This window comes from Xenopus laevis, chromosome 8S, assembly GCF_017654675.1.
Source record: "Xenopus laevis strain J_2021 chromosome 8S, Xenopus_laevis_v10.1, whole genome shotgun sequence".
NCBI lineage: Eukaryota > Metazoa > Chordata > Amphibia > Anura > Pipidae > Xenopus > Xenopus laevis.
Genome location: NC_054386.1, coordinates 79386918 through 79414351, shown reverse-complemented (window position 1 = coordinate 79414351; position 27434 = coordinate 79386918). Strand labels below are relative to the sequence as shown.

Below are 27434 nucleotides of genomic sequence, written 5' to 3'. Positions count from 1 at the left end.
TCTGGTTTAATTATTTTATTATAAAATAATGTTTATACAAAGACAAAAAACAAAAGCTAATTATTCCCTCAATTCCCACAGCTAATACGTTACTATACGAAATGCGCATCTCTTCCATACAACGGCTACCTATATTCACATATAATTCACAATACTATCGAGCACACATTGTGTACCGGATGTACATTGTGTACATACACTCACTTACTATGGGTTTAAAAAAGAAACACACACACAAACAATGCATTAGTTAGCTGTATGCACAGAAATACAAAATGATCAAAATCTGATGAGTGCAAATGACATCAGGTTGGTTCACTGGTCTTGTAACATCACTTGGGACTACGTGTAGGGCGAACTCTTGGGTATAGCTGTAAAACAAAAAAGCAAGCATATAAAGTCAGAAATGAGGTCTGTGAGAATAAAAAAGAGCAGCCAGTGCTCATGCTAAAGTAGCTGTAGGCTGCAACTTTTAGCCAAGAAAGACATTACTATACGTGGGATATCTATTCTACATTTGAACTACACAGTTCAAGAGGTTTAAAACGCAGTTAAAAAGCCACAAGCCTCAAAAGGATGAATTCTGTTAGATAGTAGTAGTATAAAGTACAAGCTTCAAGCAGAATAGGACAAACATTTTACTTAATTTCCCATAGAGGTGAATATGTTGGCACGGTGTATTTGTATACCATCACTGATGTCACTAACTGCTCATAGCAGATGGCCCTTCCCGCATCCCATGTTGCTAAATATGCACTTGGTAATAGAAGGGAAAATTTCAACCCAAGGGTGTTGCCAGTTATGATACAAGCAAAAGGAATATATAATTTCAAATGACTCCCCTTTTCTCTATAATAATAAAACAGTACCTACTACTCAATGGACGCTAAACTGCATCACCATATTGGTGGCAATGTGGCCTTGGACCTAATTGGTTTATTTAATGAATACATGTAGACTTATAGGAATTGTTCAGTATAAAAAAAACTGGGGAAATAGCCTGTGCAAAATAAAAAATGTTTCTAAAATAGTTATGTATAAAAGCTGGAGTGACTGGATGTGTAACATAATAGCCAGAATACTACTTCCTGCTTTTCAGCTCTCTTGGTTTCCACTGATCGGTTACCAGGCAGTAACCAGTCAGTGACTTGAAGGGGGGCACAGGGGTCATAACTGTTTACTTTTGAACTTGAACTGAATGCGGAGGATCAATTGCAAACTCAATAAACAGTTATGTCCCCCTTCAAGTTGCTGACTAACTCAGAGTTAGAGAACTGAACAGCAGGAAGTAGTGTTCTATTCTATGTTAAACATCTAGTCACTCCAGCCTTTTTACATTACATTTTTGACTATATTAGAAACATTTTTTATTTTGCCCAGGCTATCTATTTACCCAGTTTTGTTTTTTACCCTGAGTATATAGACATACGTCTGCCATGCTATTAAGAGTGTAAAGACAATATTGTATTTTAAGCCACCAGCTGCCATGCATATTAATAAATGTTAACATGCAGAGAACTTTATTGTGCAGAGTCCCAGAGCTTTATGTATTTACTTTAAAATGTAATTAAACTAAACATTTCATAAGCTGTTGTTCATCAAAGACAACAAAAACAAGTATTGTAGAGAGCAACTAGTTTAACAATGGAAGTACAGTTTTTAATATAATAGGTACAGTTGTGTTCAGAATAATAGCAGTTTGTTTAGAAAAGTGAATAAAGCTCAAAATCATTACAATAGTTTTTATTGCCATACACTCAAATGCATTGGGAACACTGCACTCTATTCCAAATCAAAACAAGAAGTAAAATGTATCAAATTTCTGTTATTTCTTTACAGAAAGTGAAGAAAAGGGAATATTAGGCTGTTCCAAAAATAGCAGTGTCTGCATTCTTCTTTACAAACTCAAACATTCACTGTATAAACTGAATAATGTTTCAAGATTTTGCTTTCCTTTGAATCACTGAACTAATATTTAGTTGTATAATCAGTGTTTCTGAGAACTGCTGCACATCTGTGTCGACCAACTTCTGGCACCTGTTACATTCCACAATTCTTCTGCATTTCTTGGTTTTGCCTCAGAATCAGCATTTTTGATGTCACCCCACAAGTTTTCTATTGAATTAAGGTCCGGGGATTCGGCTGGCCGTTCCATAACATCAATCTTGTTGGTCTGGAACCAAAATGTTGGTTCTAGTTTCTGGTGTGTTTGGGTCGTTAACTTGTTGAAACACCAATTTCAAGAGCATTTTCTATCCGGCATAAACATTACCTCTTTTTTTGAGGTCATGTTTTTGATGTATTGGAACTGATCCATGATCCCTAGTATGTGATAAATAGGCCCCACTCCATAGTATGAGAAACATCCCCATATCATGATGCTTGTGCCACCATGTTTCACACTGTACTGTGGCTGGAATTCAGTGTTTGGGGGTCATCTGACAAACTGCCTGCGGCCCCTAGACCCAAAAAGAACTTTCATCATCTTGCTTTCATCAGTCCACAAAATGTTGTGCCATTTCTCTTAAGGCCAGTCAATGTGTTCTTTGACAAATTGTAACTTATTCAGCACGTCTTTTTTTTCAACAATTGAACTTTGCAGGTTCTTCTTGGCGATAGCTTGGCTTCACAGTCTTTCAGGTTTTGGTTGCCATCAGTAACGAACTACAGAGCACGGGGCCTGGGTGTAGGCCATACAGCTGCCCCCAGCCCCTCCGGAAGTGATCTTTGCAGTGGATTCACGGATTCACGTTATGCAGGCACCACCAGTAGTTCTGCCACTGATTGCCATTTTAAAGTATTTGAGATCATTTTAGCTGAGCAGCCTATCATTTTCTGCACTTCTTTATATGTTTTCCCCTCTTTAATAAACCTTTTAATCAAAGTATGCTGTTCTTCTGAACAATGTCTGGAACAACCCATTTTATTCAGATTTTCAGAGAGAAATGCACTATAACCAGCATGCACAACATTTGCTGCCTTCCTTTCTAAGGGCCATAATTGACACCTGTTTTTTCACAGAATGAATGACCTCACTAATTGAACTCCACACTGCTATTATTTGGAACAAGCTATTATTATTTTAAATACTGCTATTATTATTTTGAACAAGCCTCAATTAATGATTCGATTACACAGAATCAGCATCATGCATGTCATGACTGTTGGGTTTCTATTACTCTGCTACACCTACTAGTAAATCATTTGCCATGTCGAAATATAATTTCTACCAAAAACACTGATTGATCAGTTAGTTATGTTGAACTGCTAATATTCCAAAACATAGCTGTTTATCTTTCACTCTGTGTTTCACTTACCCCAAAATAGTTGCGTGGAACATAGCCTTCCCGACCACAAAGAGAGGCCCACCACCAAGATCCACACTCTCCATCTTTCCTTAGGACAGTAACGATGTCCCCTTCCTTCAAAGAAAGCTCATCGGCAAATTTTGCAATGTAATCCCACAAAGCATACACCACTTCACTCTTTGCTTCTCCCATGCATTGTCCTACATCTGCAAAACAATATTAAAAAAGAAATTAGGAAATCACATTAAATGTTAAAGGAAAGCAGAGCAGGAGACAGAACAGAGAGAGAGGCAGAACTACGAATAAAAAACTAATTCCCTATTTTAAAAGGGACTTACCAGTAAGATAGTTGATACAGTCTTGATAACCTTCCCTATAAGGATCACATTTCTCCACAGCAAGGCTTCCATCACTGTGTGTTGTTGCAAAAATGGCTGCACCATGTCGTACCAAAAGTAAACATATCTGGAGGTCATTACAGGAGGCAGCACAGTGAAGGGGGGTCCTGAAAAACAATACAATAATTGAAGGAGATAAAGGATAAAGCCCCATCGCAATCCTTTATCTACTTCGTTCTTTTAAGGGTAAGGGCACACTGGGCGATTCGGGGAGATTTAGTCGCCTGGTGACTAATCGCCTCGACATTGCGGCGACCAATCTCCCCGAAGGCCTTCCCTCACTCTGCGCCTGTCTAAATTGAAAAATCTCCGGCGCTAATCACACGTGGCAATTCATTTTAAAAAGTCGCCTGAAGTTTCCTGAATTGGTCGCCGCAACGTCGAGGCAATTAGTCGACAGGTCGACTAAATCTCCCCGAATCGCCCAATGTGCCCTTACTCTTACTGTATCCCTTATTTCATTTGACCTCTCCCTTCACACACTCTTACCATCCATGGCTGTCTTCAGCATTTACATTGGCTCCATTGCTGACAAGCAGTTTAACAATATTGTAGTTGGCTCCACAGATTGCATTGTGGAGAGCAGTTATTCCCTCTTCATTTGGTTGGCTTGGGTCATTGACCTGTAAGAATAGGGTAATTAAAAGAGTAGTACATTCATTGCACGCTGAACACACTCACTGCTTAAGCAGTGGCAGGAATCTTACTCATAAACCATAGCTGCAATTAAATTCTGCCAAAAAGCTAGTTATTTCTAGGAAAAAAGTATATTTTAACAAACTTACATATCATATATAACTAGGGTTGCCACCTTTTCTGGAAAAAAAATACCGGCCATCCTATATTCTTGCAGTTTTTTCCAATTAATAACATTGGCATCAAGCATCATTTTTACCGGCCAGGCCGGTTAAATAACGGCAAAGGTGGCCAATGTATATATATATATATAACATCGTATTTTAAAGAGGTTCAACACTTCAAGCTCCATAAGGGTGAGGCAAAGGCTTTATTTCTGTCCTGGATACTATTGAAACTATAGAATGGTTACTGTTATAACAACATGTATCTGCAGCTATCAAACTGTTATGAGTTGAGGGGGCCTTAATGAATGTCAGGCTAAAAAAAGAGCAGCTTGAATGAAAACTCTGCCCAATAGGTTTGCACATTTTATGCATGTCTGAAGCTCATCCTTTTAGGGCAGAGACAGACGAGAAGATTCAGGGAAATGAAGTCGCCAATAACTAATCGCCGAACTGCCTACACACCGGCTAGAATCAAAATCGCCGGCGGGATGGCACTCGGAGCTTCGTTTTCCGAAGTCGCCAGAAGTTGCCTCCCATGGAAACTTTGGGCCAATTCGGAAGTGCCATCCAGCTGGAGATTTAGATTCTAGTCGTGGGGAGGCAGTTTGGGGAGATTAGTCACCTGAACAAGAAGCGATTTGTCACCATTCAACTAATCTCCCCTAATCTCCACGTGTGTCTCTGCCCTTTGAAGGAATGGCACACAGGGGAACTTGTTCCTGCTATTTAATGGATGGGGACAAAATACTTCGATCAGTGGCCTAACTACATGGCACTGGGCCCCCTGGAAGCAAATACACCATTTGTACCAGTGCAGGGCAACACTGTATTATTTATTCATTACTTAAAAACACTTTAATTTTTTGATGCTACTGTTCCTTTAAGATAGCGGCTTCAGTACCACTTGCCATTCAAAGTAAATGGGACACACTGAAAGCATGTCCTGTGTCAGACACATATTATTCACAAATTATTGGTCCTGCATTTTCAAGCAATTCACTAGACTGGAAAAAAACTACCATTGCCCATTCATTTTGAATGGGGGGAATTTGTAGTTTTTCGTCCCCTTTGCTTGGAGCGATAAATTGAGCAGAAGCACTACTTATGTCCTTCTGTGCCATTACTCTAAAACATGGTCTTACGGTTGATTTGTTATTACAGATTTAATTGGGTTTCAAACAACTATCTTGATTAAATTGGCTCTAATAAAGCTGCAATTACAGATCACAATGTAACAGAAAAAAAGTAAACAGTAAAAACCTCATCGCAACGCCTCCTACAAAAGCTCTGTATTCTAACAATAAGACAACAGTGCAAAGGCCATACCTCTTTAAGAGCCTGGGTCACCACATCAATTTCTCCTGTGAGTGCTGCATCCAGAAGTAAAATAAGGGGATCTAGTCTGGCACGAGAGGGGCGCTGCCTGAGTGGTGAACCTCGACCCTTCAGAGCGGAACGAAGTCTCTAGGTGAGGATGAAAATAAAACATTACATTAACTTTTCATACTTCCTAAAAACATTACTTTGTGCTAGCTTTTTCGTGCTTTTATTTTCTTTTGGTAATATTCACGTGCAACTTTTCCTTACTAGGTTCTTGTTTGAGCAGCCTGATTATTGTAACGTTTACTCACCAAGTTCTGGCTTCCACCGATAACCAATGGTACTTTAAATTCCACATCTCCTGGCACTGGGGCAGATGCACCAACCCTGGAATCTGATGCCTCCATTATAACACACAATTTATCGTCAGGCATAAGCTTCTCATTTGTCCTGATGTCCTCAAGGATGGGATCTATTTTATTGTTCAAATCCGCCTCTAATGACCGTTCGTTAGGGGAAATATATTTGACTGCAGACCCTTTAAGTTTATCCTCACCCTTTGGTTGGTCAGGAGCAGAGCTTGGTTTAGGTGAAGCCCTTCCAAACAGTCGTCCCATTATCTGCTGATACTGGCGTCGATGAGATGGCAGGGGTGGAGCATGTGTTGTGAGTTCCTGGGAGCCTCTTCTTCTTAAAGAGCGAGGTATGTCCTCCAAAACTTTCTGCACCTCCGCCAGTGAAGGAGGTAGGTTTGGCTGAAGACGAGTGGGACTGAGAGGACGGGGAACTTCTTCATTTGTTGTAGAAGGCACTCGAGTGACAGAAGCTAACGCCCACTCTGGGACCACTGGTAAAGGTACAGCTGGTACAGAGGGCATTGAAACAGCAGTAGGTACAGTTGGTGCAGGAGACATGCCATATGAAATTGGTGGAGTCTGTTGCTCCCAAAATGAATTCTGCAGACGGCAGATCATTGAAAGAGGAAGAGGTCGGTGAGGTTGGCCTCTGCCTTCTGGAGGTGGAAATTGGATATGGGAGATTGGCTGTTGGGCTAGAATGGGTCGGGGCAGTGAACCAGTCCCTGCCCTCCATACAGGTTCCACCCCTTGAATACTCGGCTCAACTCCTGAAGAGAACTTGTTACTACGAAGAAGTGTCGAAGAGGATAAGTCACCCTAAAAGGCAAAGGAAAAAATAATCACAGATTATCCAACACATGATTTAAAAAAATCCTAAATAAAAAGAAAATCTGTCTCTGAGCCATCAGTACATAAGTAAAAAAATGAAACCCTACACCAATAACAAATTGTAATTTGATGTAATGGCATTGCATTTTATATTGACACCCCCTCCATTGTCTGGTACTTTCATATTCCCATTCAGTGTCGGACTGGCCCACCGGGATACCCGGAAAAGTCCCGGTGGGCCAAGGTGTCAGTGGGCCCTCATGCTGCTAAACATTTGGCCTATTTCATGGCCATTCCCTATTTCTATGAGAACAAAGAGGCTAAATAGATGGAATAACAGATTATAGTATTATAGTATGTAAAGAAAAGAGACTAGGAGAATAGAGGTTGAGTGAGGAGAGGAAGAATAATAGTACTGAGAGTGGGACCCTGGTCTAAGATTAATTGATGGGCCCCTAGTCAAAGGTTTTTGGGTGGGCCCCTGGTGTCCCAGTCCGACACTGTTCCCATTAACAATCCCTGCTGTAACTCCCTTAATATTATTTTTCTACTTTCTGCTCAGTCTGCTCAGTCTGCAACTTCCCCCCTCTCCCCTCTGTCTGATGACTCGAACTACCTACTTCTTCCCCATTTGCATCTCTGCAGGGACAGAAATACATTTCTCCTCTTCTTTCAACTCTCCGCTAACTACTGTGCTAATTTGGCTACTTCCATTCCAGAAAACGGCTTAAGATATTGCTGAGCACTTTAACAGAAAAACAGATGTCTTTAGAAATTCCATTTCTCAATCTGATCTTCCTTGCTATTCACCCCTTCCTGAAAACCCCATTAAGAATTTGCATTTTTTCAAGATGAGCAAATTAATTGAGCTTATTCTGAAAATACATTCTGCCTATACTTTTATTAAAAAAATGTATATTATCATTTTGCATTATTAAAGCTTGGGATTCTAAGTGCTGTCTGCATGCTAGGGTTTAATTATCAGGCAACCAGGCCGCAGTTTGGAACATACAGTAAGATTTTATAAAAGTGTCAGTGACACTGCACATGGTCAGTGTAGTTTGAGCAGCTATTGAGAAGCTAAATTTAGGGATTATCATAAATCATCAAGCAGAAAATGAGGTTGGCCTGTCAAATAAGCCAATGTTACAGGGCTGATTATTAAATTCTGTTGCTAACTGTGTTGGTTTCTGAGCTCCCCTGTACCAACAATTATTTTCTTAGCCTCAGCTTTATATTGTAACATTTATATTCTACATATTCAGTATCTTGTGCATCTAATCTCAGTAAGTGACAGCAGCACAAAGCATGTGCGCTGAATCAGCAGAAAAGAAGACGTGGAGCTACTGGAGGCACTTGTTTTTTACTGATAAAGGGCTGTGGTTCCCTTGAACTGGTATAAAAGCCCAAAATATAATGTAAAACATTTCAGCCCATAATTCTTTTAGTTCCCCTTCAAGGGGATCTGGTTTCCAGTGCGGTCACCCCAACAACCAGATAGCCTTCTCAGCTGCCAGACAGAAAATGGCATATTAGAAAAGCAATTAGCTAGCAAGAAAATAACGACCAACCTTAACATTCCTTGGAATAGGTTCTTCTGTACATAATAAAAGTTTTTTCTAAAAGGTTGACTATGTCGTAAACTGTGTTTTTCATTGCCACAAGTGCTGTTGATTATGGTTTCTTGAAGCACCCGTACTGGCAAACAGATCAGTCTAGCTGTTACCTTAAAATGTTTAGTCAACAGCTGGCTACCTGAGAATGATGGGAGATGCAATGGACAATACCTGCCTGGGCTGTGGTATACAATACTTGCCCTGTAACTCTAAATGACTTGGTTGCACCGTAATAGCTAAAGCTTCTCCTTACTGCAAGTCATTTTATGATAAGTCATGTAGAATTATTCAATTGCACAATTAAAAAGGCAAATACAAACAGCAGCATTAATAGCTGGGGATCTCTTATGTGTCTAGGGCTTACCTTGCTTATTGATGCTGGTTGTCGCGGAGAACTGACATCATCTAGGGTTGCAACAAATATAAAAATAATTGAACAACACAGGTGGTAATTATAAATCAATAAAATAAGAATTCAATAGAATTCAATAAGGATGATTACAAAGAGTGGCCACCCCACTCTTCCTCTGCTTTGCTAATGTGAACTAGAGTCCTGCGCAGGTCCATTTTTTGTAACCCGTACCCGACCCATACCCGCAACCTGCAATCCGCAACCCGGAACCGCATTCTTACCCGATTGGACCCGCTACTGGACCCAACCCGTAAGTACCTTATCCACAACCCGGACCCGCTGACCATCAAGAGTCAGGCAGTGCTGTCATTGTAAACCAGAAGTGACATCATCAGAAGTAGACGTGATCAGAAAAAAGGAGTAAAAATTGCTATTGAGGTGACCCACGGCCCGCAAACCCACAGAACTGCCGACCCGCATCTATACCTGCACCCGGAACTTCTACCCACAACCCGCAGGGTACCGCTGGACTCTAATCTGAATCTACAACCTTTAACTGCTGGCCTATGCAACCACAAGCAAGGTTGATTCTCATAGAATAATAATGTATCCCATCAGGAACCCAACCACAAAGTGGATTCATTCTGCAGGTAGATTTCTTTGGGCAGTGGGGGAGTGGGAGGCGTGGTGTGATTGCATCAGGCCTGAACCCCCCCTTGGGGCCTGCCACCGGTTCACGCGGATGTGATTCTGCTGCGGAGATCACGTCAGCTGCATAGCCTGCACCAGGCTGTCTGTGGGTATTTTTCATGTAGTGTTCTGTTCCAGAGGTCCCCAACCATTTTTTACCCATAAGCCAGATTCAAATGCAAAAAGAGTTGGTAAGCAACACAAGCATGAATAAAGTCACTGGGCATGCTAAATTAGGGCTTTGATTAGCTAATCGGTGGCCCCTATGAGGACTTTCAGCCTAAAGGAAGCTCTATTTGGCAGTACACCTGGGTTTTATGCAACTAAATTACTATGCAACTTGACTTCCAAGTCAAGAATTCAAAATAAGCACCTGCTTGGAGGCCACTGAGAGCAACATCCAAGGGGTTGGAGAGCAACATGTTGCTCATGAGCCACTGGTTGGGGATCATTGGTTTAGACCTTCTCCTATTCATCTTCAGTTTGTAATTAACCACTGGCAAGTAGCTAAAGTCTGTGGAAAAACTTGCAAGAATTACCTGGGAACCTGGAACTGTATCCATGAGGGACTTCATAGCCACGTTTTTGTAAGGAACCCCAGTCTGAATACATTCCTCCTGAATGTCCTTCAAGACTAGGAGATGCTGTCCTGGGTCCCAAGGCATAATCATTTGAACTGGAAGACAGCCGTGCAGAAGATGTGTGGGGGCGATCGTAATACTGGTGACGAGGTGAGGAGGGACGGCCCAAAGGGGTTTGAGAATTTAAAGTAAGATAGGGGTCTACGATCTCTGTAGGGATAAACCTCCGGGCCATAGAGGGGGAAGTAACAACTGTGGGACTGATAGAAATGGAGGGAACAGAAGAGCTGGAGTTAATAGCATGTGGTGATGCTGTGGTCAGTGAGGACTCTGATAGGCGGGGCTTCTGAGATTTCAGTGAAGGCATTAGAAGTGGAGAAAAGGCAGGAGAGGAATGGGCCCGGCGTGTCAGAGTAGGGGAGAGAGCTGGGCTGGATGTCTGTTGAGAAGAAAGTTGCAAACCCTGGGGGGAAAAGGGAACAGTCTATCTGTATAAATGAATGTATAAACACAGGCATCTCCACAACAACTTATGCATAATATGTGTATACCTCTTGATTGCTGTTCTTTACTGGCTCCCTCCGCTTTTCCAAATCCCTCTTTAGTTTGTCCAGTTTAGCAGTGGCAGAATCCAGCTCCATCTGCTTTAGGTCCAGTTCCTGAGAGGCAAGGGCTGTAGGAAAATAAACATTAAATCCACTAAAAGGAGCACACCAAAAAGTTGCAAGTAGGTTGCAACAAAGACACACACATCTATTGAAACCACACACGTTACAACTGCCTAATAATATAAATTAGCTAAATGGATAGTTCTCAGGGGACAAATACTTTTTGGATTTGGTGCATCCCTAGTTTATAAGAATGTTGGCTTACCCTTTAATATGATTTCTCTCATACCTATGTTACTCGTGATGCCTCAAATTACACCCCACCCTTTAAAAACACATCAAACAATGCTCTTCTAATTCACAGCCTACCTATTATTTTCATATCAGGGAACACCCTCACAGTGACCTAGATATAGAGTCACACTCAATAATAAGCAATACTAAGCTTGGTTTTCTGAACGTTTCTATAAAAATAGCTTCAGTCCTATATTCTGTTCACAGGATTAAATAATTTTGTAAGAAAAAATCCTGCCAACAACCAATTATGCCATGTCAAGAGGCTATAGGAAGCAGTGAAGTATGTCTCCAGGACATCTCTGATTCAAAATAGGCCCTGGCATTTTAATTTATTGTAGCTCATTTTATTATTGTAATGTTGGGCTGAGTGTTAATTGTCTAGTGTCTGTGAAGAAAGCACACAGAGGCCCAAAAAGTCACCAAAGTCCAGATCTGTTGGGAATAGTCCATTGGAATTGCAGACATGGTTCTGTCAGTTGAATATACACTCCAACTTTAATTGGCTTCAGATTAAAGGGATACTGTCATGGGAAAAAAAAATTTTTTCAAAATGAATCAGTTAATAGTGCCGCTCCAGAATTCTGCACTGAAATCCATTTTTCAAAAGAGCAAACAGATTTTTTTATATTCAATTTTGAAATCTAACATGGGGCTAGACATATTGTCAATTTCCCAGCTGCCCCAAGTCATGTGACTTGTGCTCTGATAAACTTCAATCCAGGGGCGATCCTGGCCCCTCTGCCGCCTGAGGCAGCAGCAGTTGCTGCTGCCCCCCCTCCCCCAGAAATTCGCTCTTAAAGTACCAGGAGCAGCATTTTTGCTGCCCCTGGTACCTAGTGGGGCGCTGCCGCCTGAGGCGACAGCCTCAACTCGCCTCATTGGCGAAGCACCCCTGCTTCAATCACTCTTTACTGCTGTACTGCAAGTTGAAGTGATATCACCCCCTCTCTTTCCCCCCCAGCAGCCAAACAAAAGAACAATGGGAAGGTAACCAGATAGCAGCTCCCCTAACACAAGAAAACAGCTGCCTGGTAGATCTAAGAACAACACTCAATAGTAAAAGCCCATGTCTCACTGAGACACATTCAGTTACATTGAGAAGGAAAAACAGCAGCCTGCCAGAAAGCATTTCTCTCCTAAAGTGCAGGCACAAGTCACATGACTTGGGGCAGCTGGGAAATTGACAAAATGTCTAGCCCCATGTCAGATTTCAAAATTGAATATAAAAAAATCTGTTTGCTCTTTTGAGAAATGGATTTCAGTGCAGAATTCTGATGACAGGATCCCTTTAAAATGACCATTGTGTATAATATAATCTGAATTAACCATTGTATGTTAATTGTAAGATTCACTAGGGCAGTAACTGGTGCGATCAGCAAACACCAGGTTGGCACTATACAATGAATACTAAATAAATTGTAATACATTTTTGCTATACAGTGTGTGAGTACACAGCAATAATAACCCTTCAAACAATTCCCCTACAAAAATACACATACTTAAAGATATTTTATATTTAATTATAATAGAATTAAAAGCATTTAAAAAAACAAGTGGTTTAAAAACAAAACAAAAACATTTAAAACATTATTCTTTCTAACTACTTTTATTGCCTTAAATTTTCATATGTACATTTTTTTTAAAGAACAGTTGCTTTATGCATATACCTATATATATACCCATCTGGTAACTGCAGTATCGATACTTACACTGGAAGTCAAAAACAGATTGTGCAGGTCTGACTTTTTCTCCTGCCATCTTGCGAATGGTGTCTCTCCAACTAATTAATTTGGTCCTTGGGAGAAGAAGCACCTCCATTAGAACAAAATGTTAAAGAGCAGGTGGTAAAGGTGATAATTTGGGGATGGTGAAAACAGAAAAGAGTTGGGGACATGACTTGAGGAAGGAGATAGAAAGACAAAATTGATTATGGAGATGGAATGAGGAGGGGCTGGGGTGAAGTAAGGAGTGTGATGACAAAGGGTGTATCACAGGTATATAGATAAAAACTTACACACATTGAGTCATTATGAATTGTGCGTTGAAGTGGGGTAAGACATATTTAACCCTGAGGGGTACAAATACAGTGCATAGACAAATAATAATCCTACAAAAGAGAAATTTTTGTTCACCTTTGTGATAACTTTTAGTATGATGTAGAGAACGATATTCTGAGACAATTTGCAATTGGTTTTCATTTGTTATTATTGAAGGTGTTTGAGTTACAGTATTTGGCTTTTTATTCAGCAGCTCTTTCATTTGCATCTTAAACAATCTGGTAACTAGGGTCAAAATAACCCTAGCACCCATGCATTGATTTGAATAAGAGACTGAAATATGAATAGAAGAATCAGTAATAAAAAGTAGCAATAACAGTAGATTTGTAGCATTACAAAGCATTTATTTTTAGAAGGGAGTCAGTGACTCCCATTTGAAAGCTGCAAAGAGTCAGAAGAAAAAAGTCAAATAACTATAAAATTATAAAAAATAAAAAGCAATTGAAAGGTTGCTTTGAATTGGCCATTCTATAACATACTAAAAGGTAAACCACTCCTTTAAGTCCATTATTACATTTTGTACTTTCTGCCTAAATATGTCCAAACTTGCCAAATCAGCAGAAGATGTCTGCTTTCTATTGGGGGAAGGCATAATAAATGGATGCTTATAAACAATACTACTTCATAAGGGCTCTCAGTGTCGGACTGGGACACCAGGACACCAGGGGCCCACCCAAAAACCTTAGACCAGGGGCCCACCAAAAAAACATAGATTAGGGGCCCACTCTCAGTACTATTATTCTTCTTCTCCTCACTCAACCTCTGTTCTCCTAGTCTCTATTATTTCCTTACTATAATCTATTATTCCATGTATTTAGCCTCTTTGTTCTCAAAGAAATAGGGAATGGCCATGAAATAGGCCAAATGTTTAGCAGCATAAGGGCCCACAGACACCTGGGCCCACCGGGAATTTTCCTGGTATCCCTGTGGGCCAGTCCGACTCTGAGGGCTCTTACAGATGAGCGTTTTTACCTGCGCTCCCCTGCGTTCCGAGTAGCTCAGGAGTAGACACACTGAATTCTTTTCAATGTGGTTGTACTCACACAGACGCATGTAAGCGCCGAACGCAGGAAAAATGGAACATGCTGCATCCCAACCTGTGTTCGGCGCTTACATGCGTCTGTGTGAGTACAGCCACATTGAAAAGAGTTCATTGCGTCTACCCCTGTGGCTGAACGCATGAAACCGGAACGCAGGGGAGCGCAGGTAAAAACGCTCATAAGAGCCATTATGAAGTAGTATGACTCCTTTTCGGTCTATAGATTTTAAGGTTAATTTGCATTTTCTTTCTGTATTGATGGGATATGTCCCATTTGTTCCCCTACACTAAAGTAACTACACAGTACTATATATAGGCTATTCATGGCTCTTGTTATGTATTCTGTATTATAGAGGCATACCGCAATCATTGTTTATTTATATTCTAAGCATCTGAAACCCACCGTTTTACCTTTGCCACACCTTGCCCTTTAGCTATACACTGCAGCTAATCCATCTGTTTATGTCTTTCATTGGGAATGCTTGGCACCTGACTTTTCCAGATAAGGGTGTTTCTGCAATTTGGATATTAAGGGGCAGATTTATCAAAGGTCGAAGTGAATTTTAGAATCAAAAAACTTCGAATTTCAAAGTAATTTTTGGGTACTTCGACCATCGAATAGGCCAAATTCAACTTCGACTTCGATTCGAAGTGAAAATACTTCACAAATTCGACCATTCGAAAATCGAAGTACTGTCTCTTTAAAAAACTTCGACACCTTAAACCTGCCGAATTACTATGTTAGCCTAAGGGGACCTCCTAGAACCTTTAGCCAGTATTTGGCTAAGTTTTGAGAAGTTGAAGGATTTTGTTTGTAAAATCGTACAATTAAATTGTACGATCGTACGATTCGAAAGTACGATCATAAAAATCCTTCGACTTTGAATGTCGGACTACCCTATTCGATGGTCGAATTTTGAAGCTTTTTTCACTTCGAAATTCGACCCTTGATAAATCTGCCACCTCGTCTACTAAAAAATATTTAAATATGCAAAGCCAATAAGAATGCATGCAGCATAGTACAATGTAGTTTGCATTATTATAGAGAAAAAGGGGATTAATTTGCTTAAATTTGTCTCTAAGGGAGATGGCTTTCCTCTTATTCTGAGCATTCTGGTTGATGGATTTCTGGATAAGGGATTCTATACCTGTATTACTCATATAAAAGGCTCTGCATATGGCATAAGTATCAAGAAACAAATTGGAAGCATTTTCATAAAACTAAAAAGGTCAATGACTAATAGGTGTTATTTGTAGTGATGGGTGAATTTGGGGCGTTTTGCTTCGCGAAACGGCGCCGTGTCTTGTTTTTGACACCGGCGTCTGTTTTTTACGCCGGCTTCCGGTTTTTTTGACGCCGGCGCAAATTCGCTGGCGGGAATTTGCCACAAATTCGCGCCTGGCGAATAACTTCGCCCATCATTAGTTATTTGCAAGTAAAACTCAATCTGAAACTGATTAGGAATGCCACTGGGATGTTACACTAAGGGGCACATTTACCATGGGTCGAATATCAAGGGCTAATTAACCCTCTGTATTCGACCATCGAAGTTAAATCCGAAGTCGAAGGATTTACCGCTATTCGTTCGATCGAATGATCGAAGGAAAAATCGTTCGATCGAATCGAACGATTTTCCTTCGATCACAATTTGCAAGGAAAGCCTATGGGGACCTTCCCCATAGGCTAACATTTGTGCTCGGTAGGTTTTAGGTGGCAAAGTAGGTGGTCTAAGTTTTTTTTAAAGAGACAGTACTTCGACTATCGAATGGTCGAATAGTCGAGCGATTTTTAGTTCGAATCGTTCGATTCGAAGTCGTAGTCGAAGGTCAAAGTAGCCAATTCGATGGTCGAAGTAGCCAAAAAAAAAACTTCGAAATTCGACATTTTTTTCCTTCTAATCCTTCACTCGAGCTAAGTAAATGTGCCCCTTAATGTAAAGAAAATCTCCAGAGTTGTATGACACAGGCAACAAGGAAACTATTATGTAAAACAATCCACAATTGAGCTTGAATTAAAGAATGAATGTACTAGATAATACTTATTGCAAAATAGTTTATGGTTAGACAACACAAATGTTGCAAGTTTGAAATCTATTAAACGTGGCCACAGTAGTGCTGTAACATCTAAAGATAGCCTGTTTTGTTTTGATTCAATCAATAATGAGCCACAAATCTTAAAAAAAGCAAAGAAATACGTGTAAACTATCAAGATCAAACCATGCACTAGTCCAGTGCCATATTTCTTAAACAAGCATCTGCCTAGAGTAGTAGTTTCAAGGGGATGACTCCCAGGAGCAAATATAGAAAAAACCATTGCAATTTTTTAACACCCTCCTACCCCAAGTCTGAAGCAGGACACTTGCAATTTAACCTGTCCAGAAAGCAAAGCGGGGGGGTTACTGTACTTTGCATGTGCCAATAGGATAGGAAAGGGGGTGAATGAAGGAGATAGCTTAGGGCAGCACCCAATTCTAATCAAGCACAGCTAGACTGAATAGATTTGTTGACGATGAGAACCCATGTCTTCAGCAGTGGTTATGCAATGTAAATAATGCATTTCAGGGGTGATCCTGGGGCTGCTGCTTACGCTTAAAACAGCGTTGGTGCGGGTCAAAGGGGGTTCCGCCTTGCCAGTTCATTGAGAGCAATAGCACTCTCTGCGCTAGCGAAGCCAAATTTCTGGATTAAAATAAGGGCATGGAATGAAAGGGGCAGATGTTCAGAATTAATGCACATTATATAAAAGTTTCTGCTGTTAAATCCACAGAACACAAGCAAAAGACTTGTCAAACTTATAATGAAAATAATTTCTGCCTACTCCCATAAATACCAAATTCGAACAATCAAAATGTATTACATCGACCCAAAAACTCGAATCGAATTAGATTCAATTCGATTCGAATTTTAATAACTCGATTCGAGTTTTTTCTCCGAAAAAACTTTGAATGTTAGGAAGGCCGCAAACAACTCCAAACTGATCCCTTAGCATCTCCCATTGACTTAAACAGCAATTTGGCTGGTTTTAGGTTGAGGAATAGTCAAATTTGAGTTCTTAAAGGGCCCGAATATTATAAATCTCGAAATCTGAATTAAATTTTTTTTGAAAAACTCAAATCGAATTTGAAAAACTCCCTAGTGAATTTCACAGTTTTGACCATAAAAAAATCAATTGGACCCTTGATAAATCTGCCCCTAAGTATTACAAGCATAAATACATTAATCAAATCTATCTAATATTAAATGTGCACAGGGCTGAATACCTCTTCCATTTGTACACTTACATTAAAATGAAATACAGAGAAAATCTCTAAATAAAAAATACACACATATCCAACCACATCATCCCTTACCAGTTCTGTTTATGAACACTCACCATACTCTGCTGCGCAGCTTCTTGCCCTCAGACAAGGACAACACACTGCCAAAACGGCTAAGCTTGTGCCGCGGCTGTGTCTGAACCATGATGAAGAGGTAGTACACAGACTAATGCATAGTCTGAGAAGGTAGTAGGAAGTACAAAGCATTAATAGAGTATTTTGGGAAGAGGAGGATCAGTGACTAAAGAGGTGGTGGCTGACTATATGGGAGTGAGAAAAGGGAGGAGGCTGAGGGGCTGCAGGTAGGAGGGAAGCTGCCAAAATTAAAGTTACAAAAAAAAAACAAAACAGATTTTAATTAACTTAAAAGGGAAGCATATTGTGCATCAAATAATCAATATGGGCAGGAGGTACAGAGTGTGAGAGAAAGTTATCTACTATTAATAGCTGAGGTGTGGCAGAAAAAAAAATACTTTTTTAATGATAGAAACTATTACATAACAGCGCACTAAAGCTGCATAACCAGAGTGTGTATTTGGCAGCATGTTATGAATAATCGGGATTTTTATTTTTGGAAGAAAGAAGAACACTGTGAACTCCTACTTATTCAAGTATATTCAAGTGCAGGAGCATCACAAAAAAAAAAAAAAACAGCTCATGAGGATATATGTGTGTAAAGACACGAGTTAACTGAATGCTGGAGAGAGGCATGTGTAACGAAAGGAAACTATTTTCGTCCTTCAAGCAACCAACCAACTAAACTGAAATTTAGAGCTTCAAATATCTACTCACCATTGGCAATCACTGAGATGATGCCCAGTGGGTATGCCAAAGATCTGAAGATTCTGCTATAGAAATGTACATGACCTAAGCACAGGAGCTGGAGCTAACCCATAGGTCTCCCAGACAGCGAGCTGCAGCAATTGCCAACTGATTCCACAAATCTTAAAGGGATACTTTTCAAAACGCATCAGTTAATAGTGCTGCTCCAGCAGACTTCTGCACTGAAATCCGTTTCTCAAAAGAGCAAACAGATTTATCTAAGTATTAAGTCTGACATGGGGCTAGATATATTGTCAGTTTCCCAGGTGCCTCCAGTCATGTGACTTGTGCTCCGATAAACTTTTACTGCTCTTCACTCTTTACTGCTGTACTGCATGTTGGAGTGATGTCACCCTCCTCCCTTTCCCCCCCAGCAGCCCATCAGTAGAACAATGGGAAGGTAACTAGATAGCAGCTCCCTGTCATGAGATAACAGCTCCCTGGTAGATCTAATAACAGCACTTAATAGTAAGCCAGGTCCCACTGCGACACATTCAGTTACATTGAGTAGGAGAAACAACAGCCTGCCAGAAAGCAGTTCCATCCTAAAGTGCTGGCTCTTTCTGAAAGCACATGACCAGGCAAAATGACCTGAGATGGCGCCTACACACCAATATTACAACTTGAAAAATACACTTACTGGTTCAGGAATTAAATTTTAGTAAAAGTGAATTATTTGCAGTGTAAACAGTGTAATTTAGAATATAAAAACAGCATCATAAAAATCATGACAGAATCCCTTTAAGAACACCAGTGGGTGAGCTGGAATTTCCAAAGCTAAAACTAAATTTCTTGGTCACCCAGTTATACTGTGTCCTGGCAGTTTAAACCTAATTTCAACAACCCCATACTGGTTTCAGTGAAAATATGACAAGATGTAGTCAGATTCGATACCTATATAAAATGCTACGAGAACACTCTACAATTAATGAGAATGGAAAGTATTACTGGTTGTAAATCCTTAGGAGATACCCTGTTCTGCACCCTACCCCCACTCCATTCTCCCATAATTCTCTTATGTCTCTTCATCTCATTTCATTTCTAAAAGTAAATACACCCATCAAAAGGGTTGGATGAACCGGTATATGCAATACAGGCAATATCCAGTTTACATAAGTATGTGTCATGTATTACATAATTATGATTTTCTGCATTTACATAATTATGACAACATCCACAAATGGAAATAAGCATGGTATTGCCATAGTAATTGTTTATATATTTATAATTGAGTTTTTGTGCTTGTTTTTTTGACCAAGGTTTATGACATCAATGTAAAATATGCTAGAATGTTAAGTAGAAATAATAAAATAATAATAAAAATCCTATTAAGCCAATTAAATGTGGCTGTGCTGAAAAATAAAAGAATGCTTATACAGATGCTGGATAAGGTTAGTTGATTTTGACAGTATTCAGGTATATAGCATATTTCATAGAGCTGTTAAGGATGATAATATAGGGGTGATTTATGACCAAATTTTTGGTCCCGTTCTAATTGGGGCGTAGTCACACCTATTGTTGCAGAGACATCCTGACGTTTTTATCCACCTCTTGTCCAGGCCAGGCAGTGTCGGACTGGGATGCCAGGGGCCCACCAGAAAACCTTAGACCGTGGGCCCACTTTCCAAACTATTATTCCTCCTCAATTCACTCAACCTTTTTAGTCTCTTAGTCTTTTATCTTTACTTACTATATGCTATTCTATTAAAGAAATAGGTAATGACCATGAAATAGGCCAAATGGTTAGAAGCAAGAGGGTCCACTAACACCTGGGCCCACTGGAATTTTTCCGGGTATCCCAGTTGGCCAATCCAACACTGAGACCAGGCCCGAACTTGTGGCAAGGCCACAAAGGCCCAGGCTTAATGGGGCAGAATTTTAGGGGGCATGCTGCCCAGCCACGTCCAAATGCGAGCACTGGAAACTGGCATGGTGGAAATATGAAAATCTCCCGTGTGTCTCCAGTGCCGGACCAGTTCTACAGTACATGTGCATGCAAAGGGAGTGAACGGGTAGGTGAAGGGAAAGGGGAGGAGAAGTTGATGGGGAAGGGGAGGGGAAAGGATGGAGAAGGGAAGGGGAGGAGAATGGAAGGGGGCAGGTCGAGCAGAGCCAGCCTAGGGGTGCCTGGATAGTAAATCCGGGCCTGGTCCAGGCACTAGCTCCAGGGTTCCCTTAGCACTAAGTGTCAACAGATGCAGTGAACTGTACCAGAGCTGTATTTCTTCAATGCTGTTTTATGGCTTGGAGTTCTGGCATATGACAGAAAATGACTTAGCCAAGCTGTCAACCCTCCGTCTGAGAAGGGTACTGCGCATCTTTTGGCCACAGAAGATGTGTAACAATGGCCATATTACTCAGTGTCACTTTGCCTCCATCATAAAGCAAATGTGATCAAATGTGATGGAGGTGAACTGTCAGAAGAAATTCACTGGCACACAGGAGTTGCTCCAGTGAATTTCTTCTGACCTTGGACGAGAGGTGGCCGATTCCTGGGCACCAGGAAAAAGAAGTTGCCAGGTGTTCGGCTTCTCCAAATTCGCCTGGAGGGGAACTGGACATGTAGTATGGTATAATACAGACTATATGGTATAAAAAAAAATCTCCACAAAACCTTTCGGAGGTACAACGTCCTTTCTCAAGTGCTCTCCACAGACTACACCACCATTGCTTTTTACTGGACCACAAATGGGAAACGGAGAAGACGCCAGCATAAGAGTGAAGGCCTTTGTTGCTGCTATACACAGTTGTTCCCACCAAATGGGTCCATTCCTTCCTACAGTGCTAATGTAGCTTGATCTGACTGAAAAAATGCTCAAAATCATACTACATTGGGTAGCCCCCCAAAACTTGCATGGATTGAAGCAAGGCAGACTACCTTACATTCTTGAAACGAAACCTATGCAGCCTACTATTTTGCTACTTCCCTTATACATATGATTCTACTTCCTCCGGCAATTTTTTTTGACCATGCCCATTTGTGTGGCCACACCCCCTAATTACCATGTCCATTTTACAAAATTTGGCAGGTTATGAAAGTTTGAACATATTTCTGTCATTTTTTCAGTTATTACAGTTTTGCTAATGAAGGTGAATTGGCCTTTAAGCATTGAGTCTAACTTTTCCCAAGGGACCTGTTATCTTATATTGTTACAATTACTTATTTGCTTATCTCAAAATTGTTACAAAAGTACCTTATAAGCTGCTGTGGCTGTTCTGGGAACTCTGCCAAAAGCCAATTAAGTTAGAAACTTTGTTTCTTTTTATGGCTGTTCAGTGCAGAGAAAAACTGGACTTTCCAGTACAAATGAGGGACTGTGGGTTGAGCTGTCAAAAGAGGGACTGGTTGGGAGTTGGGAGGTATGCATTAATCTGCCCTGAGGTCTGTAGAAGGGGGAGTGCTAGAAATATCTAATTTTCTAGCCAGGTAATAGAGCAAGTGCAGTAAGTAACATTTAGATGCATATTACTGAAAATTACAACAGTCAATATCACCTCAACAATGCCGCATAACACGTCCTCACTTTGACTCTACTAAAGTCACTGAATTCTTCTTTTAATGTTTCCTTACTGCATTCTATGCCCTGTAACGTGAACTTGCTTAGTTCCACCTAGAGGCATTACTGATTCACACCCACAAGCCTTGTAAAACACTGCAAATACTTGTAACTAAATTTACAACTCATACATAACTTGATTGCAGAACCTATGAGTAATTCAAAGACATGCCTCTTTAATGTGCGCATGCTGCACACAAAACCTACATCAACGTTAGAAGATTGTCACATGAAACACACCTAATCCAGGATTCAGTTTGATATTCTGCCACATTCTAGCAATTTTTGCAGTATCTGAGTAAAAAGTCTTGTGACGATAAAGTGCTGCACAATTGCTGATGCCAATTGTTGGGTTTCTATTTAGTGAAATCTTTTGGTGAGGATTAGGTACTGGGCTAAATTCAACAATTATGGTGCACTACTTAAACTCCCAAAGGAACAGCAGCCTTTCACTGATCAGCAAAGTTTTATCAAACATTGTACCACAATAGCTCTTAGACCTTGCTCTCAAGTTCTCCAGAACATTCTTCCATAAACCGATGGTCAGGTTGACCTAACAGAGCACCAAAGAATCTCGTAGTCTGAAACGTTACGTTGAGTTGTCAAAATCGGGACTGTCTCGCGAAAAACAGGACTGTTGGGAGGTATGAAATCATGCTATGAAATGAAATATGGGACAGAACATTAGTTTTAGTGGAACTTGCAACAGTGGTGAAAGGAAACAATACAAACACTAGTCTGGTCTGGAGCATTGGTTTGTGCCCCACTAGATAAGGACACTGGATGAAACTAATTACCAGCTTCCAACACTGCTTGATATTATATACGGTTACCTTCCTGGCACTCTAATTTAGCATTAAATCGAACAAAGTGGTAAGATTAAGGCAGAGTATGGCAACAACATAAAATCATGGTACTAATATTCGCTTCACTTGCTGGCATTTAGATACATGCTAAAGCTTCTGACCCTTTCCTATAATCACAGACTTTTTTGTATAAAGTAGAATAGCATTATTTAGCAAAAACTTCCTGGACTCACGTGGATCTTTTTCAGACTGATGCCAGTCCAATAAATAAATAAATGAAAGAAAGACGCTGGGCAGGGCAGGTTTATGAGAACCTTTTCCAGCCCATTCCACTGTGTACACAATGTCTCTCTCTGGTTCTTGCTAAACAAAAACGTATTTCTATAGCTGTCACGCACGAAACACCCTCTAGCAATATTTCTGCAGGTGTGTTCAGTAAAAGGCAGGCATGGAGTGGAATATAACATTCAATGAGTGCCTGGGAGACAGATATTGGGAATGCAGTTGAACAGCAATGTTTGTGCCTCCTGCTCAGTGCTGTTTGCAGTGGGACATAGGACTGTTCTATCTTGCCGATTGCCTGTGTAGCAAAGCAAAAAAATAATTCACTTAATTCTCAATAGCTGTGAAATAAAAGTTTGCATTTCCGAAATGGCACAATCTGCTTTGCAGTAAAAATAGACAAAAATAAACATGTAAATATTAGCATTGCTACATGCACTATAGAGTTAAGGCTGTAGGAGCTCTTGGGTAATGCTGGGCTGGAAAAACTTTTGACCCGAAAATGAGCTTTAAGGGCTCTTACTGACGAGCGGTTGAAGCCTGCGTTCCGTTTTTCTGCGTTCAGCCGCAGGGGAGCGCAGGAATAGACGCATTTAGCTTTTTTCAATGGGGCTGTACTCACACAGACGCGTGTAGGCGCTGAACGCAGGTTGAGACGCAACATGCTGCATTTTTCCTGCGTTCTGCACCTACACGCGCCTGTGTGAGTACAGCCCCATTGAAAAAAGCTAAATGCGTCTATTCCTGCGCTCCCCTGCGGCTGAACGCAGAAAAACGGAACTCAGGGGAGCGCAGCTTCAACCGCTCGTCAGTAAGAGCCCTAAATATAGCACTGCAATTAAAATAAACCACAATGAGAAAATTGATGTCTTATTTAACAGACCTGCTTAGCCTAGGTTTTGAATGCTATGGCATACTTAATTATGAGTCATGCAGTAGCATGCTGAGCAAGTCCGCTAAATAAAACAAAAGGGATAGGCCCTGCCGAGTCTATTTATCTCCTGAGCATATACATTTAAAGGGGTTGTTCACCTTTGAGCTAACTTTTAGTATGATGTAGAGAGTGATATTCTGAGACAATTTACAATTTGTTTTCATTTTTAATTATTTGCAATTTTTGAGTTATTGAGCTTTTTATTCTGATCTCCAGTTTGTAATTTTGGCAAATCCGGTTGCTAGGGTTCAAATCAATCGTGCGTTGATTTGAATAAGGGATGGAAATATGAATAGGAGAGGGCCTGAATAGAAACATGAGTATAAAAGGTAGCAATAACAATACATGTGTAGCCTTACAGAGCATTTGTTTTTAGATGGTGTCAGTGATCTCCATTGAAAGCTGGACAAAATCAGAATAAAAGGGCAAATACTTAAAAAAAAAACTATAAATAAAAATGAAAACCAATTGAAAAGAATTGGCCGGCCTATAACACACTGAAACTTAATGTAAAAGTAAACCACCCCTTTAAGGATAAATCAATTTGCCTAAACCTGGAGGTACTATGCTTGAACATCCCTAATCCTTATTATTCTTCTCTATAAATAACAAAAGTGTCACACCACTAGCCCAGGGCTGTCAAGTTAGTAGCTCTGCAGAGCATTCTGCAGCAACTTTACAACTCCTGATGACTGCTTTAAACTGGCCATAGACGCAAAGATCTCATCGTATGAATCAAGCATACATACGATTTTCGTAACGTGTGTGGAGAGTCCCGTCATTTTTCGTCCGGCGGAGATCGGTCGTTTGGTCGATCGGACAGGTTAGAAAATTTCTGTCGGCTACGGGTAATTTCTCTGCGGGTATTGCCAATTGTACGATTTTCAGTGGGAGACTGTCGCTAGCTTTGTCAGATATAACTATCGTACGATTAATTTCAGGGGCAGAACATTGGCTGATCTGTTCTTTAACTACTTTATTTGATCTGAATGGTTAGTGGCGGGTCGGGAGATTGGAAAGTCCGATCGTACATTAATTCGTACGGTCAGATCTTTGCGTCTGTGCCCAGCTTTAGGCAACACTGTAATTACTGTATTATTTCCATAAAAAGGTATAAATATATTACACACTAAAATCTGCATGCAAGGACTTGCATCATTAAACCTGACCAATAATAATACATAGTAAGTTAGGTTGAAAAAAGACACACGTCCATCAAGTTCAACCTTTCCAACCAAAAATGTTTTAGGGATAGCACCCTCCACTCAAATACCGTGCGTCAAAATATGAACTAATAAAAAAATATAAATTAATATAACTATAAAAAAAGTAGAAAACACACAAAGTGTGCATGCTGACTAATCAGATTCATAACCAGTTATTAGGTAAAACATAACTCATATTCCTAAAATTATTAAAACACTAGTTTTAAAACACAAAGTTTTCAAACAAAGTCAGAAAAGGTGTCAATTCGGTTTGCGAATATGAAAATTATACTGTATAGGGGCGCTATCTATAGATTCTATCTATAGATTCCAATTATTTCTCATGAACACACCACTTTCCATATAAATAGGGTTCTTTTGTGACAGATTTTTGACACCCCCTCCTGTCTAGAAGAGGAACATGCTTCACTCAGTAAGCCCTATCTTTATTAGGGATGGGCGGAAAATTCGCCCATCCCTAATCTTTATCAAAGGCCTTTGATGAACTGGATTATAACTGAGAAAGTGGAGCACCCAGTAAGTATGTGGCTTGCACAGGCAGGAGCTGTATAAGGAAATACTAGACAAAGGGTTGGGTCTGGAGCAGTCATTTTACTAACTGTATATATGGATGGGGGGGTCCTGGCACCAATGCTTTTTTAAAAAAAAACTTTTATGAGAGGCCCCGGCGCCAATGTTTATTTTTAACTTATAGGGGGGCCCTGGTACCCAATAGCTATTTATAACTTGTGTGTGGGGGGGGGGTTACCTTTTTTAGCGCTGATGTCTGTGTGGTCTTTTAACCGTGATTTGGAGTGGGCAGGATCTGGGGCGGGGCTTGGGGGCGCGGCCTTTTTTTTACGGGGCCCCTTGATTTCTAACATTGGCCCTGCCTGCGCCCCCACCATCATTTCGCCCTAGACAGGTGCCTCTTCTGCCTACACCTAGTTCTGGCCCTGATGTAACTAACTATGTAACATCATGTATGCCTGCTTTAAATTAAGAAATATCTATGTTTTAAGTTATTTCTGGCACTAACGGTAATGCCAAACAGAGCTGAAAAATGACCTGCTGCAATATGCAGACTGAGAATCAACACCCATGCTGGCATCAGCCTCCTGTCCTGCCTGCAACCAGAACCATGGTGTCTGCTTGGGTACAGGCACACGTGGTGGATTCACTCCCAAAAAGAGAATTTGCATTCTCTCGCTGAAATGTGCTGCATGTGCCTGCACCTTGGCTGACACAGTGGTTGCGGGTGCAGTCACAAGATTAGGATGATTCAAGTGTAGGGGATGATCCTTGGCCTGCGTTTACACTCGGGGAGATTAGTCGCCCCGGCGACAAATCGACTCTTCTTCAGGGCGACAATCTTCCCGAACCGCCTTCCCCTACCTTCCCCCCTGGCTATATTGAAAAATCGCCAGAAGGATTGCACTCACAGGGAAACTTACTCCTACTTTCCCATGCAACTTAAACCCTTTCTGAAAGTCTCGAATGCTGACCTTCTCTCAAAGTTATTCTTTGTCCCTAAATGGTCAAGGTTTTAAAAACTGACCAACTGTGTTAGAATACAGATACTCCCATGCACAGAAATATTTTCATTGCATGTGCAAGTCCTGTGAGAGTTTTCTTGCAAGCAGTCCTGCACATATCCCTCTATGACTAGCCCCATCAGGCAGGCTCACCTTACCGTAGGAGCGCTCCCGTGCAGCCTCAGTCCATTCGCTGGGCTCTGTCTCTCACCCTTGGCAGCCAATTACTGGCTCTTCCTTCTCTCTTCTTTCTTTCTCCCCCTCACAGCTCCAACATTTCCTTATTTCAGTCTGCTGAAATCTTTTAGCCTCCTTCAGACTTTCTCGTCTCTCAACTTTCTCAGCTCCTCTCAATTCCAACCCACTGCTCCCCCTCCACTCCTCTCATACTCCTCCCAATAAGGTATATTGTTGTGCACATCGCATGCAGGTGTGGGATTCATAGTATACAAGTTTCCTAACCCCAGAGCATGTCAAAGTTTAAAGGGGTTGTTCACCTACAAAAACTAGTTGTTTTCAGATAGATCACCAGAAATAACAACTTTTTCCGATTACTTTCTATTTTCTATGTGTCACCATTTTTCTAATATTGGAGTGTAAAGTGTCATTTTTCACCTTCTAAAGCAGCTCTGGGAGGGGGGTTTGCCGACCCTGGAAACTGTTCTAAATTGATACATTTAGTTGATACATTTCTTATCTTTGTACCTGCTGAGCAGAATC

The 27434-nt window shown here is 40.7% G+C and overlaps 1 protein-coding gene across 3 annotated transcripts; it reads right to left on the bottom strand.

Annotated features, from left to right (window-relative positions):
- Positions 1-27101, bottom strand: ppp1r13l.S (protein phosphatase 1 regulatory subunit 13 like S homeolog). 3 transcript variants are annotated; one of them, XM_018233162.2, is made up of 11 exons: positions 26868-27101; positions 12870-12955; positions 10807-10928; positions 10214-10718; positions 8997-9037; positions 6141-7004; positions 5836-5973; positions 4196-4329; positions 3647-3813; positions 3318-3514; positions 1-371 (listed from the first exon to the last, which is right to left on the bottom strand). In XM_018233162.2, the coding sequence occupies exons 2-11, from the start codon at positions 12916-12918 to the stop codon at positions 333-335; spliced, it is 2256 nt and encodes a 751-aa protein (XP_018088651.1). In that variant the 5' UTR covers positions 12919-12955; positions 26868-27101; the 3' UTR covers positions 1-332. The 3 variants fall into 3 exon arrangements, with proteins under 3 accessions (XP_018088651.1, XP_018088652.1, XP_041431106.1); XM_018233163.2 differs by having other exon boundaries at positions 26873-27101; XM_041575172.1 differs by lacking the exon at positions 26868-27101 and adding an exon at positions 17630-17974.
- Positions 27102-27434: the final 333 nt, after the last annotated feature.

What these genes read in the sequence shown, in the direction of transcription:
- ppp1r13l.S (XM_041575172.1), bottom strand. Translation starts at nt 17,718, where the DNA reads ATGGTTCAGACACAGCCGCGGCACAAGCTTAGCCGTTTTGGCAGTGTG. An exon ending in TCGGTGGAAGCCAGAACTTG is followed by an intron (nt 5,974 to 6,140) that starts GTGAGTAAACGT and finishes ATCCTCACCTAG; the next exon opens with AGACTTCGTTCCGCTCTGAA. An exon ending in GCTGAAGACAGCCATGGATG is followed by an intron (nt 3,814 to 4,195) that starts GTAAGAGTGTGT and finishes ATTGTTTTTCAG; the next exon opens with GACCCCCCTTCACTGTGCTG.